Here is a 15,155-nt window from a genome sequence, read left to right as displayed (position 1 = left end):
TAACTCTAGGACAGGGTAGATTTGGCGCGCTGTTACGTGAATGTGTTTTTGTTGGGAGGAAGACCAAAGAGCTAAACTGGCTTCCACTGAAAATGATTTGAAATCTTCCCATTTGTTTATGAAGCCACATAAACAAATGGGAACATATTTCTTATTCATTTCTTCTTTGAATCTCTGTCAGACATGTTTTTTCTCTCCGGCTTCTACTATAAATCTGCTTCACGTGTACGTTTGAAAATATACAAAGATCATTAAAAACCAGACTAAGTCAGACGTATGAAACCAGGTTTATTCCAGTTTCAGGAACATAAAGAATCACTTTGAATATGTCAGTGTTTCAGCTGAAACAAACTCATTGACGTTCAGCTGATCAGTGCCTGAAGGGTAGCTTATGAGGAACAAACATAGAGAAGGCCTCTTTTCTTACAGCTTTAACACACTCCAACTTCCTCCTAGGCAGGAGGACGACGTGGTTAAGGTGGCTGGCTCAGTGAGTGCTTTATCTGCACGGCCTCAGGTGTGACTGCGCACTCAGCGCGGTGCCACCTGATAATTGTTGGAAGACAAAGTAAGATGGCTGCATTACTGCAAGGCTCTCATCAACCTTTAAGTGGTTTACTTCCTCGCTTTATGTAATTTTGCTGAGCCTTCTTTCTCTCAGATGTCACCATCAAATAGGGCTGCACGATTTTGCATAAAATGAGAATCATGATTTTTTGGCTTAGAATTGAGATCACGATTCTCTCACGATTCTCTTTTCCAATATAAATATTTATTGCACTTATTTACTGCACATCAACTTCGTAACAGTTGAGACTGAACATAAAAACAATAACTAAACATAAAAACAACAAATGTCTCAAATTTTGTGGTTTCCGCAAAATGTTGTACTGCTTGAAATGCCGTCTCCACTGTTGCTCGACACTGCGTGTATAGAGCAGGTAGTGCAACAATAGAAAAATAGTTGCGGGACGACACTGTGTAGCATTTGTCTAGGGTGTTGATCGTTTTCCTGAATCCCTCGTTTTGCACAGTGTTGATGGGAGCCATATCTTTGGTCAGGTGATAAGTGATAGCCTCCGTAATTTCTTTGTGCCTGCAGAAGTTTGACGTGTATAGGGAAGCGCTGTATAAGGTTCCCGTTATTGATGTTTGGGTGGTTGACCGGGACGGATTTTCTCCTGTCACTTTCTCGTCATCCCTGACGTGTTCTCCGTTGTTTTTTCCCTGTTAATTTTAGCATCACACGGCACAGCTTCTGTATCACGTGGTATAAGGCTCCGCCCTTGTCATTTGTTGAGCAGGAAGAGTGAGCGCTTGTTTTCATGCAGATTACGTCCCGGATCAAAATGCGGTACAATCGTCGTCGTCTTTTGTTTTGTTTTTTTAAATCGTTGTCATTTGGAAATGAAATCGCACATAAGTATGAATCGAGATCGCGATTTTCTAACAATTAATCGTGCAGCCCTACCATCAGACTCTTTGTTGACCTACACTGGTTTGATTAGCCAATGAACAAACTACCCAGCACACATTTAGTTTCATTTTTTAAAGATTATTTTATTGTTCTCTTAACTTTTTTAGCAAGTGCAAGTTTTTGTAGTCACTGTTGGTACTGAGCAGTAATGTCAGTAACTGGGTTTAAACCTCTGGGAGAATAAAGGCTCAACTAGTAGCCATGGTTGATGGCTTTTTTTTTTTAGTTGGGTGGTGGAAGAACCGGAGTAATAGTGGGAACAAAAAGAGTCCTGATGTCAAAGAAGTTTAAAATAGTTAAAGAAAGCTGAGAGTGATGGAAATGACCAGCAACCCCCGAGGTCATAAAATGAAGCTGTAGCGCAAAAAGGTGCAGTTCCTCTAATGTCCTCATGAGGCTCAAGCTTCTGCTGAATCAGTTCCATAGACTTCCATGTTAAAATATCTGAAAACGGCAAAAGTGAACATGTTTACAGCCTGATATGAAAAACTTTTTGGGTTTCAGCTAATTTTTTCCCCAGCTAAAATTAGTGAGAGCGATGTGTTCTCAGTACTGCAAATACTCGGGTGTGCTTTAGGCGAGGCAGCCGCCTGGATGTCGTTTACATCTAAAGCCACACGGTTTCTTTACTCAGGAGACCGACTGATCTGAATTAATCTGTTGAACAGTGTTTGCTTCTATCAGGTTAGAAAAGCTCAGAAATGCAGAGCGTATGTGAAAACAGCTTCAGCAAACTTTAGGTCATACAAAGCACCTTTTTAAACTACTCACAGCAATTAGAGCTGCCACGATTAGTCGACTAGTCACGATTACATTGACCATCAAAATCGTCGACGATTAATTTAATAGTCAACGAGTCAGTTGAGGCTTTGTAAGATCCTGAAAAGAGTGTAATAACGGAGTGAAACAGAAGATGGCAGCAATGCATCTACAAGGATGCCAGCTGCTATTAAACGCCAAAGAAGAAGAAGCAGTCTCCAGCTGTGTCCAAATTCATGGGCCTTCGGAGGCCGCACTTGTAGGCCGATTACGTTACAGCGACGCGGCGAAGGCTGTCCAAATTCGTAGACTGCTCTAAATACGGCCGACAAACATGATCTAGTAGTCACTTAGATAAATTTAAAAATTTCTTGTTTGGCTTTTTTCAGTATTTTATTTGTTCCAGAGTAAATCAGTTTGGCTGAGATTAAGTTATAGTTTTCAACTGGCTGAATAAATGTCAAACAGAAAACTGATTAAACAGAAGTGTGAGATGGTAGAATTTACTCCAATGTCTTGTTGTATTTTAGATAGCAAGGAGCAGACGGCTGAGTTTATTAAACTCCACTGAGACAATCTGCAAATTTCATTAAAAGTTTAATAAACTATCATCTTGTCTTTATTTTTAGTTAGCTTACAGCTTGAAGAAAGGTATGTGCTAATGATAGTTATATAAGAGGAGATGCATGCTGGTGCAATAAGATGTATGTTTTACGTTCAATGGATGCATGATCTGATTAGTCGACTAATCACAAAAATAATGAAATGAAGGACTAGTCGACTATCAAAATAATTGTTTGTGGCAGTCCTAACAACAATACAACTGAGCAACTTAAACACACTGGCAGGGACGAACTCTGACGGATGAATCCTCAGGCTGCTGTGCTGCTGATAAGACTCTGTGTATGTTATAATGACAAAGGCAAACCAAACCAGGCTGAGCTGACTCAGTAGTCTCTTCTATGTCTATCTGCCAGACTGTCGTGCTCATCAACTGCCAACTAATTGTTTACTGGACAAAATTTCAAATTCAATTTACATCGGGGAGGATTCAGCAAGACAGCAGCAGGGTGAAATCAGACTGTCTTTCACAAACTGGGGGATTGAATCACACATGGAAATGTTGGCTTATGTGAGAGAAAAAGGGGGAAAAAAATCCTCAAGCTGAGCAGATTAAAGAAGAGAGCAGATTACGTCTGGGCTACAGAGGGTTCCCCCCCACAGGACAGAGTTTTACTGGCAGAGGGGTGGGAACCAGGAGAAGGGCATTTACAGCTGCTGCTGGGGACGGTACAGTGGTGAACAAAAGGAACGTCTCCAACACTGCGATTTGTTTAGATAAGAGGGGAGGCGGGTTTCACAGGGCTAAAAACAGGACTGCAGACATGATAACTAAACTGATGAGTAACGAACACATGAAAAGGATGCTTAGTGCTTCAGAACATTAGGTCCATCCCTCCATCTACTAGCCTGACACCTGACCCCATTAGAATAAGCCTATTTATTCACAGTAGCTAATCTGTTTAACATTTAAGCATCATTAGAAAAATTCATGTCATCCATGACATTACAAAATTACCAAAACTTTTACAGAAAAAAAGCCTCTATAATCTACTAAAGGACAGGAAGGTGGTAATTAAAACCGAGAGAAGCCGTCAGGGATCACTGACTGTTTTTAGCGGCTTGTTGAGATTAAATAGAACAAGATACAAAGCATTAAAACATGTTAAAAACACAACAGCCTTATTAAATGCAGAGTACTTTGGGCCCGGAAGCAGGATTCATCACAACTGGTGATTCAACTGGTGCACTTTGTTTTGTCCCTTCTGTAGTTTATGGAAAATATCTCATAAAAAAAAAATTAAAAAAATCATATGAAGATAAACTCTTTTTACTCAGAATTGTCCAAACAAAAACCTGAAGAGCTTCTAAGCCAAACTCCACACAGTCTGAAGGATTTGGGTTTATTAAGCGGATACCGCACTGGGTTCAGCTTTAATACCGTTGAATGGTAACCTTAATCCTGACGGCATTAATGGTGAATATTCCTGGTTTGGGTTATTAGGGTTCATCAAGGTAAAGGGACAATTATGTGGATTCTGTACATGGATTTATTAGAATCATTTTGTTATTCACAGTTACCCTGCTGATGTTTTTTGAGTTTAAATACCTGATTTCTTACTTTTTCAAACTGCGGTCCCTTTATTATTATTATTATTCTTTTTATTAATAAAAGCTGTGTTGTGTTGCCCGTCAGTCTTCTGTTCAGCGTTCCTGAGGACACGGTTTAAGTCTGGGATTAACGACAGAATTAGTCCTTTATGTGATGTTTGCTGCAGTGGTGGTGTGGCCGTAATTGGGTTAAGCCTCAAAATTTAAGACGGGTCAGCGTGACACTGTAACAGTACTTAATGGTGGTAAAGTCTGTTTACCACAGAGAAACATCAATGAAAATATGAAAAGGCTATTTCAGAAAGCTCTTATAAAGGAACACCTGCCCTTTGCTTTCACACTTAAGAAATGTAGGATTTTGTTTTGTTTTCCTTCATTTTTGTCTCTTTTTTGCGTTGCAGTTTCCCCCTCTGAGCTCTCTCTGCACACATCTTGACAAATTAAACTGAGATTAACATTTAACGAAGGATCCAAAGTTCTCCGCAGAGCTGAAACCGGTTCAGTCAGAAAGTTTTCCCGGAAAACACACTCAATAATCCTGGTCAGTTTTCCATAAAGAGATTTAGCCACGAATCCAAAAGTGCGTTGGTGTGTGTACAAAAAGTGAGTGAGTGAACTCTTTGCTGTCATTCAAACAGAAACACAAATAACGATGTCATAGAGATGTGTTATTGATCGAGTAAGTTCATGCACAGGAACGTAAGTGTTCACAGTATTTGGGAGGGATCTGATTTTTGGAGAAAAAGAACAGCAAAACAAATGCAAAAGAGTATTTGTTTTTAATCCGAATTATCTTGTTTTTTTCTGGAAGCCAAACGCATACCTGAAATTCTAGTTTATTTAATCACCCAGCCCAGCGCTCTCACAAAGTAATTATTAAAGAACTTTCTTCCTTGAACTTGTTCAAATGTTTCATTTGCCAAGTACTTTGTAACACAAGAAAAAGGTATTTTAAGAGGAACACTTCTTTGATTTAAATAATTTTTGTTCCTCGGAAAACACAAAGCTCCAAGTTTCTGTTTTAAATAACAATTAAATCCTTTCTTCTCACGACGCAGCAAATACAATACACGTCATACATCAAATCATCTTCCCTGTCAGTGCTGCTTTGATCCTACCTCCATTATTCGATCACGAGGAAGTAAAATGCATTTGCTTTGACTCTGTTTAAACAACACAACAACAATAACAACCAAAGAGAAGAGAATGTGTCCTCTTGAAACCACAGATCAGGTTTTCCTGTGATCCTGTGGCTTTTACTCATGATGTCAGCTGAACACAGGCAGTGTCCCGATCACTTAGCAGCTAATGTGGAAACTATTTAGTTAGAGAAAGAGAGAGGGGTAGAAGGGGGAGAGGGTGATGGATTCATTTGCCATAAATGGAGGTTTGGTGGGGATGCCTCTGATACCAGGCAGCTGTTTCAAGAAAGAGCTTTACAGTCTTTTATAGTCGTCTTAACTAAATGTCAGCTTTCACTCACTTGGTGTGCTTTTATTCTGCGCTTATCTTTTGTTTAGACAGTAAACATGAGATACGGGTTAGCTGTGAGGTCAAGGTCAGGGGAAAACACTCCGTGTGGAGGGGCAGGATATTAGTCGGGAATATAACAGAGATTTCTAATCAATTCCCAGAATGTGTTGTGGAATTAAACAAGATCCGCTCCCTGATGATACTGAAGCTGATCCACAAAAGGTCATTTAGAGTTAAATTGTTATTTCTTGCAAAATTACAAAGTAGATAAGAATATCTTTTATATGACTTCTGCAGGATTAACTGTCAGGATAAGATGCACGTTGAGGCTGAATCACATGACTCTGCATGTGATACAGCCTGATACAGTCCTTTGAACAGATTTTTACATTAACAACTTATCTCTCAAGTTTTGCAGTTTAGTTATAATTAATCTTAATTTTCAGACTGAATTTTGATCCTGAATTCTTATTATGGCTCATCATTATTTGGAAACACCTTAATTTGAAAAGCAAAAGTGTTGAAAGAGACTCTTCAGACAAACAGGTAAATCATCAGAAGACCAAAATGCATTACTGGAAACACAAAGGAAGTGCTGAATTTTCAGCTTGCGTGATCATCAACATTATGATTAAAGGTCTAGCTGGGCCAAAGCTGGTTTTCCCTGGTTTCAAAATGCCTTAATTCCAATATACTGCACACATTTAGCAAAAAGTAACTTAAGGCTAGGGATCCCGATCGGCTCGATGCATGCTCAGAATCATCAGGCAATCGAATAAATTCTTCTTTAAAAGTTTCCTGTATTTGCACAAAACACAAGATTTTAAACAGCTTTTTTGGTCCTGCAAGTTTCACTTTTTCCATCATCTTTGCTGCAGCTGAATTCTCCCAGAGATTTATAGTTCAGTGTCTCTCTCTGTCTGTGCTAAAGTCACCAACAGCATACAGCACGAGGCGGCTCAACAAATATTCTTAGAGCAAAATTAAACTGTTTCTAAAGCAACTCTGCTCTGTTTTTCAAACCAAACAAAAGACTCGAACAAGTTCACAGACAGAGGACTAGTGTGCGCTCCTTATCCTAATCTCACGGGGGGACTTTCAGCCTGTACAGTATTTATCATATCTTATCTGACAGCCTATCCAGTATATTCTTGTTGGATATAACAGACTGTGATGTGCAGGATGCATGAACATCAGGCCTTTCTGACTCTTTGAGTGACTTTGTGATTCATGCACTTGCAATTTCAAACAAGAACAGTCATGCTGGCAGATGACAGACACCTTCTGAAGAAAATATCCTACTTGTGTGCGTGTGTGTGTCTTTTCTTTGTGTCCGGGTGTGCCAGGTCAACAGGATCCTTCCAGCTGTGGTTTCAGCTGCTGAATCATCTCAACAGAAGCGTGGAGGCAGGGATATGACATCACAAGGAGGCCTGTCCTCATGCTCCGGATAGATTTATGCTTAATGTGGTGGCTGTGTCACAGTCACCTGAAGATTCAGACTAATCCTCAGAGTTCCCCTGTGATCAATCAGCACGTCAGTTTATTTCTTTCACATTTACGGTGTGTTTGTTTTCGTTTCCACTGCCTTGTGCGATAAAGGAAGTGCACCTGGCTCTTAAAAAAACAAAAACAAAGCAAAACAAAACAAAAACAATATCAAAAACAAAAATACAAACAAAAACCATGATTTTTGGAAAACTTCAAGCAGCTATCATGCTTCAAAGATATTTTTTCAGGGGACTGCAATCATTTTTGAATAGAATTCCGATGAAAACCAAATTAGTAAATTATAATAAAAAAAGAGGCAAATTAATGTCATTTATGAATTCAAGTCCACCGCCTGTCTAGGTTGTGCATTAGGATGAATTTTCTGCACTTTTACTGTTGATGGATTTTGTGCCACAAGCAGAAACATAAAACTGTGGGGAAAACAAACCATAGATAAGGATGGGATTTGCGCTACAGCCTCCACCCACCATTCCTTTTTCACACTTCCTGCTTCAAGGAGACGAGCTGGTGTCCTGTTTGTAACCGTCCATCATGCCTCCGTTCCTGTGCCTCGCTCTCCGTTCTGCCATGCAGAGGTGGGAGTGGGACTGACGCTGACGGCAGTGACGGTTTCTGGGTTGATGAGGCTCGAAGTCATCGCTCCGACAGCCTGGTGTCACCTGTGATGCTGCTCAACCGTGCAGGAGACACTTTTGCAGGATCAGCTCTTGTGCAGCTTTGTCTTACAGGCCGGCAGTGAGGCACCAATGACATTTTTTACGTTTTTCTCATTTTTGCCATTTCTCAAGTTTGTGTAAGTACAAAAAATAAGCAGAAAATTTACTTTGTTCCTTTTCCCCAAAGTAAATTCCCTTGTGGTTTAGATGATCCACGGATACAGCCATTTATGTTGTGTCTGCACCATCACATGGCTCCCCTGCCTCCCCTGCTCTGGGGTTTCAGTCAGCTTAGCTTTAAGTGTTGGTGAAATGTGTCTAAGCTTGTGTTTTGTCAGTTTCTGAGAGCAGGATCTGCCTTTATGTCCTCGTATAGAAGCTCCTATTAGTTCTTCCTCAGCATAAAGCAAACACAGGTGGGTGTTTTGTGGTGAAGATGCTTCAGGCTTTCAGCCTTTAGTTGAAACTAAATCACAGTTTTACAAAGACACAAACAAATGCATAGAAACGAGACTGGACAGAAAAGTCGTCGGCTTTTGTTTGTGTCTGAAGTGAAAACCCACCAGCTGACATCATCAAAGACGGGACAGGCGATTAGCAGAGAGGATGTAGCTGAATGACACTTCACTTTGAAGTTAATATACAGCTTCTATTCCCCTGCAGGGGATATGATGTATCAGCAGTTAACGTGGCTGATTAACACAAGAAAACCATTTCCCTCTGCTAAATGTGAGGCAGCTACCTGAACTGTGTGCAGTTAAATTGGAAGTCAACAACTAAATGTTATCCATAATACACTTCTCAGGCAAAGTTATGTGCCTCCTGAGGAGCTTCACAGTGTTTACTGCAGAATTAGATTCTGAATGTGGCCACAGCACATCTACTCTATATGCTTTGTGACAATAAATAACAGAGCTCCGCCTCCCTCAAACAGACTCCATCTCCTCCATGTTGCTCTGCAGCTGGTAGTCCTGGTTCTCCACCTGCTGCAGTCTCTGGATAGAGTTATCCTCCAGCTAACAGAGGATTTCCAGAATAGAACTAGCACCACCATCACCAGCTGCAGCCCAACATGGACCAAAAGTCAGTGTGAGACACTCAATCAGGGCTGTGCAATTAACCAGCTTTTAACTTCAATTATAATTTTGGGTGTCTGTAATTATTAAAACAAGATAATTGAGATAAAAACCATTACTGTGCTGACTTTTGGTTTTGCGAGTCTTATTTTGCCCTTCAGCACATCTTTCAATAAAAGCAACTTGAACCAAGTGCAAATAATAGTAAAATGTTAATGACAAAATGAAAACAAATCACACAATACATGTGCAGCTTGCTCAAGTACAGAGTATGCAATGAGAAACACTGAAATTGGACCCATGACAGGACAAAAAAATGTAGTTTGGCAGCAGCCTCCTCATATCTGCCCCTCCATCTGAGCTACAACCAGCGAATTAAACACTCCTAACCCCAAACTGCAAACTCTTTCTCTCAGGCATGCACCAGACATCTCCCAGCACAACCATCGCAGTGCCAGATGTGGTCATTTGAAGCACACAAAAACCACCATCAGGCTCCGCTGGACCAATGAGACTGCAGAAAAAGCAATACAAGTGAAGTCCTTCCCCATCCTCGCAGAGCTGCAGTATGTAGGGCATCGAGGGCAGGCTTGGCTTTGTTCAGGCACATATCTCTGACATTTTCAGGCCTGCAGAGAGCCAAAGCAGCATATCGCAACGTGAAACCCGAGCTTTGGTAAACAATGTCTTCTTACAGCCACGGCAGAGAAAAGCAATCAGTGTTTGGGCACGGAATGAGCTGCTGATGGAATCGCTTTTCAGGTCAGATAAAACTGTGCCCTGGATTGAACTCCCAGAATAAAGTCCAATCAATCAGAGAAGAATGCCATCCAACTACAGGGCAAGGGAAACAATAATGCTAGTCTGAGGAACAGTTTGCCTTGCAGCGCTGCAGTGATGAATACTGAAAATTCCTGCTCAAACAAACTACAAAAGCTCATTCTATGAGTTCACAATAACAAGGAAGTGCACTTCCTACACAAAAGGAATAGTTTTGATTGGAATCTATTATTCATGGAAGGTAAACTGTTATCATTCGGCCCTACATGACTCAGCTTTTACATAAAACCATAAAGTTGCTTCATCTCAAACATGAGCAGCTTTGATTGTGAGCTATGGCAGACATTTCCTAATAAAAACACCTTGAGCACGCTGTTAAACACAACAGGCTCTAGGAGGAGCGTTTGAGTGGGTGGAAAATGGGCTGTTAATTGTGGGGAAAAAAGCTCTTTTGCAGAGAAACATGAGTGCTGTGATAAACGTCTGTCTGCAGGCACGTTCACAGGTCCTCACACTTTTCACTTTAATCCCACAGACTGCTTATTAAAGAGGGATGTAGCTTCTGCTAAACCAAATCTTCTCTCTTTCTAATGACCAGCAGGGGGTGAAAATGAAGATAAAATTCTTATTGTATTGAAATATATGAGAAAACTTCTCATCTTCAGCACACCTGATCTCTGAGCTCAGTAAACACTTGGCTGGAGAGATCATGGTCTCTCTTCTTGGTTTCATGACTTACTGAATAAAACATGGAGCTCATTTTTAGAATTTCTGCTCCTATTTAAAGTGAAATAAACAACAAAGATGAGAATGATTTAGAGGAATTAAAAACAAATATATTACCCTATATTCTGGTTGGACTTTTAAGTGTGAAAAGGTCTTGAAACAAAAAACGAATGGGAATTAATTCATTCCATCCATCTATCCACACTCTTCACAGATTTTCCATCTTGGGCTAAAAAAGAAAAAAGGAAGACCTCTTGCACTTATATCCACACCTACAGCCAACTGAGAATCTCCCATTATCTACACATAAGTATCTTCAGACAGAAGCAGGAAACCCAGCAAGAAAATCTACAGACATGCATGAAGAACAAGCAGACAGGCTTCTTGCTAGGGCCGTAACACTAACCACTACTACACCAATAAACCACGCCACCTGTGAGGAATTACAAAGCTACTTGATCCTCTGAGGGGTGTCTGGAAGACACATCAGACACATCCTGAAACATCAGTCTAGTTTACCTTGAAGTTGCTGGAGTTGACCCAGGAGCTGGCGATGCCATCGACCATCTTGTCCAGCGCTGTCTGGTCCTGCTCCAAGTCATGGGACTTTTCCTTGTCCAGAATGTAATCAATGATCTCCTGGCCAACCTGCAGCCTTCGGCCCATGTCCTTCTGCAGGACCAGGGCCAGACAGTTTTCCATGCTAGGCTCCATCATTCTGCTGTCTGGTAAACACGCCCTCTGGCTTCCTCAGTCTGCCCGGCTGTTTGATTGACTGATCGCTAGCAATCCTCCACTGCTCAGAGCAGTGGGAGTGACAGCTGGACAAAAGGAGTTCCACTTGGTGGGTATGACCTGAAAAGTGAGGACAAAAGGAGGAGGCCACAGTACAGTCTGCTTGTGTTTGGTCCCTCGGGACAGGCCGCCTTTCTGTGCCAAGTGCTAGCCTGCTAGCAAGCTAATGGCTGTGCCCCCGGGATAGATGGAGTAGGGCTTGGGGAATGGCAGCAATGCAGCATGTGTGTGTCTGCACAGCAGCTGGGGGAAGTTTACTCCTCCCTCTTCTTCTCTTAGAGGAGTCGGAGCCAAACCACAGCAGCAGGCTGGAAAAGGCGCTTCTGGCAGCAGATGGAGATGGATGGAGAGTGCTAGCTTAGAGCTCCATGACCTGTCCCCAAAACTGAACGGGGCTGCCCTGCAAGAGCAAGGAAACACAGAACGAAGGAAGGTTATTTCAGGCCATTATTGATCACATATTTATTTACATATTTGTCCAACAACAAAAAAAGAAACATCTCCCACTGCAAAAAAACAAAACACTGTAAGCACACAATGTTTAGCTTTTCCAAAATAAGACCAGATTATTAAGATAATGACCTTCCCCTTGTAGCTTGCTGCCTCTAACAGCCAGTGGATGGATTCCCACGTGAAGGATCATATCTTGGGGCTTAGCTGGTTTCAAAGTAACAGTTCCGGCTTCATGCAGCCAGCAGTATTTCTCTGCCATGAATATACTCCTAACTTGGCTTTACAGGGACATTTATTTTGTTGTCACCCTCCATTTTATGCTATGCCTCAAAGGCCGGGTGGTAACAACCAAATACTTCCCAGTGAATGCCAAACAGTATTTTTACTTCAAATGTAAGTAAGTAAGTAAGTAAAATTTATTTATATAGCACTTTTTAAGACAAAAACGCTGTTACAAAGTGCTTCACAAGAAGACATGTCAAACAAACAATATAGCAACATAAAGGAAGTATAAAAGCATATCAAACAAGCAATAGTACAATATAAATATAAAATAAAACAACATATTACGCATTAACATTACCCAAATGCCTGTCTAAACAGATGAGTTTTAAGCTGTTTTTTAAAAGAGGCCACCGTGTCGATGGTGCGTAGTGAGGAGGGTAAACCGTTCCACAGTATTGGAGCCAGGGTTTGAAAAGCGTGATCCCCCTTTGTTTTCAGACGAGTCCGTGGAATAGATAGATGACCGCTATCAGTGGATCTAAGAGTCCGCTTTGGAGAATAGGGCTGGAGAAGCTCCGAGATATAGATGGGGGCCTCACCTTGTAGAGACATAAACGTAAAGGTGAGGATTTTAAACTTATATCTATACTCAACCGGAAGCCAATGCAGGGATTTTAGTATAGGAGTGATATGGGAAAATTTATTGCTGTGGGTTAAAAGCCTTGCTGCAGCATTTTGAACCGCTTGGAGCCGATTTAGTGAGGCCTTAGATACGCAGGAGAAAAGTGCATTACATCCTCTGTAGTGTTTTTAATCCTCCATACACGCGTGGAGGTAAAAAAATAAAGCAATAATGCTTTTAACATATTTATTCATAAATTTATATATATATATATATATATATATATATATATATATATATATATATATATATATATATATATATATATATATATATATATATATATATATATATATATATATATATTATTTTGAATCAGTCACCTGCGTGTACCTTACACTAATCTGCTCTCAACCACACATCTGCCCCCATCATTAAAACACAAACACAGGAGCTACACTCCCAATCGGCTCTATCACACCACTCCTCCTCTTTATAAAACTTGAAGGAATTCCTGCATAGCCTCTATCAGGTGAAAATTTAACCTGCATGTCCTCAAGAATAGAGATACGAGCCAGACTCGCTGGACTATGACCGTCACGGTGCCGTAAATATGTTGAGTACTTTCTGTTTATTGGACCAGCGGTAAACAGTGTGGGGACATAGAGCAGGTTATCTGCCTGTTTCACAGCTTTTAAAGTGAAGATAAAATAGCTAAAACAAATGACAGGATGAGACAATCAGGCTGTGTGTAAGCATATGTATGTGTGTGTGCAGCTCAGCACTACCAGCTAAAATTGGCCTGTCAGTTTGAGTCCATGGTCTGTTTTTTCCACAAAGCATGGATTAAAAAAAAAGATACTGGAACGCCATCATTTCCAAACTCTCACCTCTGCCTGTGTGCTGCAGGCAGTTACAGATGATCAGTTGACCTGAGGGTCATCCCGGCCTGCTGTGAGCACTCAATTTGACCACACTGGGAAGTGATAAGCTGACACAAAAGCCCCTCTTTTCCTGCAGGTTAGCGACCTCACTGCCAGCGAAGGACACCGTTACTCATCGCTCTGGTCACATGGCTATATGACATTTGACCCTGCTGATTTACAACCAGTTTTCCTTCCTGCATTCGAGTACTGAAACGTGTAGGTTAGCATGGCTGTCATCTGCTCACTTTCATCCTTGTCTATTTACAACGTTATGTCACACACACACACACACACACACACACACACACACACACACACACACACACACACACACGAGCTGCAGATTTTGACAGGTGGCACTGTAACATCTCAGAGCCAAATAATGAAAGTGAGCTGTGGTATTAAAACGTAAATAATGTGTTAAATCAATTTGCCAACTACTGCAGCAGACTAGTTTTAAGAAGCAGACAGCAGTGTGATGAGCGTGCCTCAAGCACAAGTATAAATGAGGAGCTGCATCGGCATCACAGTTCAGCTGAGCGATGACCAACACGTTAGCCATAACCGAGGCCTGAGAGACAAAGGCAGCTGCAGACAGTCACTCTACAGGTTCATCTAAAGAAAGTGGCTCTCAGCTTCATCTTAGCTCGAGCAGAACTAAACAGCAAGTGAGTTTGAGCTTTCAGGGAAGGGCCGAAATGCACCGCTGTAAAAGAAAAAGGTACGCTTGAGTTACAACACAAGAAAAAACAAGAGCCTCAGAGTGAAAATGAAAGCAAAAAAATATTTTTCCTTATTATTTGTTTTTATAAGTGAGATTAAAATCTAACTCATCATCGTTATGTCAAGTTTTTAAATTAGAACATATCTAGTGCTGCTCAAAACAATGGGCAGTGAGAAGAAAACACCTAGTTTTACTTGGTGATTGTAAGACCCCCAGCTCACACTTTTTGGGGGAATTTCCTCCACTGAACTATCAGTAAACAGATCAAACATCCAGGTTACCAATGTTCGTTACTGTTCCTGGATATCACAGAGATCCCGCTGAAGGAATCAGAAGGAATCATACTGATGAAAAAATTTGATTTTGACACTTGAAGGAGGTACAAATGTTTATTCTGAGTATCTCCTGTACCTATGAAATTATGGGGGCTCAGAAATGCTGGAAAAATAATTAAAAGCCTTTTAATTTGGATAGATTTGTCACAGTATTAAGGTAGAATTATACAAATACACCAAAGTTATTTTTTATAAAAACTGCTGACAATGAGGGGGTCAGGTGGGGGCTGTTATTAATAATCCATCCATTCAATAGAACAAGCTCATTCGTCTGTCTTCGCACCTGTTTACGGTTTCAATGCTAACATGACTATTTACCACTTTTAACAGGCCACTCATTTCACTCTCTCTCACACACACACACACACACACACACACACACACACACACACACACACACACACACACACACACACACACAGCTTTGCTTTTGTGCAAACGTTA

General features: G+C 40.9%; 1 protein-coding gene across 1 annotated transcript in view; it reads right to left on the bottom strand.

The window, feature by feature from the left end:
• Positions 1-15,155, bottom strand: part of clasp1a (cytoplasmic linker associated protein 1a) — a 116,937-nt gene that overhangs the window by 101,303 nt on the left and 479 nt on the right. Inside the window, exon 2 of the mRNA XM_080290991.1 lies at positions 11,151-11,826. Coding sequence (XP_080147117.1) covers positions 11,151-11,348 — 198 coding nt within the window. The 5' untranslated portion in view covers positions 11,349-11,826. The remainder of the gene's footprint in view (positions 1-11,150; positions 11,827-15,155) is intronic.

Source organism: Astatotilapia calliptera, chromosome 16 (assembly GCF_964374335.1).
Source record: "Astatotilapia calliptera chromosome 16, fAstCal68.1, whole genome shotgun sequence".
Lineage (NCBI taxonomy): Eukaryota > Metazoa > Chordata > Actinopteri > Cichliformes > Cichlidae > Astatotilapia > Astatotilapia calliptera.
The sequence above is the reverse complement of the archived record's forward strand: the minus strand, read 5'-3'. Positions and strand labels throughout refer to the sequence as shown.